Genomic DNA, 1,789 nt, shown 5'->3' on the forward strand with positions numbered 1-1,789 from the left:
AAAAAAAAAAAAAAAAAAAAGCCAAGCCTCTTTTAGAGACCAAACTTAACCACACATACATTTAAATAATTAGGATACTATAAAAAATATAAAAATAGGCCAGGTATAGTGGCATACACCTTTAATCCTAGCTCTCAGAGAAACCCTATCTCTAAAAACACAGACCCTTGTTTGCAAAGAAGGGATGCCGTGCAACTTGAAAGGCAGGGTCTTCCAAGTCCATCTAGAACACACAAAGTCAGGTCCAGTGCAGAGAGCAACCGAGGCCACAGGGTGAAAACATGGAGACGTCACCATATCACACGGCCAGTCCAGCCCCCTGCACATCCTAGGCTTGTGCTCTACCACTGGCTCTGTCACCAGCCCCAGTGTACCTTCCAATGTGGAGGGAAATGTAACCTGGACTTTCTACTTACACCTGCCAAAGTCAAATGTGGGCTGCAGACTGGCGCAGAGGAAAGCCTGGCAGCTGGAGCACTTGAGCATGTCACATTCAACTGTGACCCAACCGTATTTTGCGCAGATAAGTGGAGACAGCTCAGGGGGCTTCCCTGCCCATTTCAAAGAGTACTTGTGTTAAGGAAAGCCATGTATATGAAAACCAAGCACAATTAAAACTTGAACACATTCTTTTTTTTTTTTTTTTTTTTAAAAATTTTTTTTTTATATGAAAGTACCCTGTAGCTGTCTTCAGACACTCCAGAAGAGGGAGTCAGATCTTGTTAAGGATGGTTGTGAGCCACCATATGGTTGCTGGGATTTGAACTCTGCACCTTTGGAAGAGCAGTCGGGTGCTCTTACCCGCTGAGCCATCTCACCAGCCCTTGAACACATTCTTAACAAACATAGGAATACATTCATCAAAAGCACATAGTAAAGAAAATGGCAGTCTTTTAGTTTTTCTGTGTATGTACTATAGACATCACATGTGTACATGCTTGCATGTATGGGGCACACATATATGTGGAAGCCTGAGGTGGACATCGAGTATCTTCCTCAATTGTTGCCTACTTTACACTGAGGCACAAGTGTCTCTTTGAGCCTGGAGTTTGCCATCTGAGCTAGTCTGGTGGGGCTGGACAGACAGCTCAGAGGTTAAGTGCACTTGATGCTCTTGCAGAGGGCTGAGGTTCAGTTCCCAGCACCCACACAGTAGCTCAAAACCCATCTGTAGCTCCAGTTCCAGGGGCGCTTATAACCCCTTCTGACATCTGTGGACACCAGGCACGCACGTGATTCCCATGGTGCATAAGCATTTATGCTGGCTGGCCAGCTAGCCCCAGGGACCCCACTTCTGCTTCCTGGGATTACAGGGACACTGCCACTTCCACCACCTTTTATGTGGGTTCTGGAACCCCAACTCTGGCTTTCATGTTCATGCTGCAGCTTTTTCATCCAGAGTCTTCTCCTTAGCCTCGCAGAGTTATTTTTGGAGTAGAGTTCAATCTGTAGTCCAGGCAGGCCACAAACTCCTGGAAATCCTTCTAGACTAAAGGTGTGAGCCATTAATCCAGCTACTAAAGATCATTTTTATTTTTATTTTTTTTTAAAGACTTACATATGTTTTGGCTGCATGTATGTTTGTACACTGTGCATGCAGTGTACAGAAGCCAGATGAAAGCACTGTATGCACTACAATTGGTGTTAAAGATGTCTGTAAACGGGCTGGAGAGATGGCTCAGTGGTTAAGAGCACTGACTGCTCTTCCAAAGGTCCTGAGTTCAAATCCCAGCAACCACATGGTGAATCACAACCATCTGTAACAAGATCTGATGCCCTCTTCTGGAGT

At 45.1% G+C, this 1,789-nt stretch overlaps 1 protein-coding gene across 1 annotated transcript in view; it reads right to left on the minus strand.

Moving 5' to 3' along the window:
- Window positions 1-1,789, minus strand: part of Zc3hc1 (zinc finger C3HC-type containing 1) — a 25,115-nt gene that overhangs the window by 16,015 nt on the left and 7,311 nt on the right. The window contains exon 3 of the mRNA XM_029535266.1: window positions 413-567. Coding sequence (XP_029391126.1) covers window positions 413-567 — 155 coding nt within the window. The remainder of the gene's footprint in view (window positions 1-412; window positions 568-1,789) is intronic.

The sequence above is a fragment of the Mus pahari genome, chromosome 2, assembly GCF_900095145.1.
Source record: "Mus pahari chromosome 2, PAHARI_EIJ_v1.1, whole genome shotgun sequence".
Taxonomy (NCBI): Eukaryota; Metazoa; Chordata; class Mammalia; order Rodentia; family Muridae; genus Mus; species Mus pahari.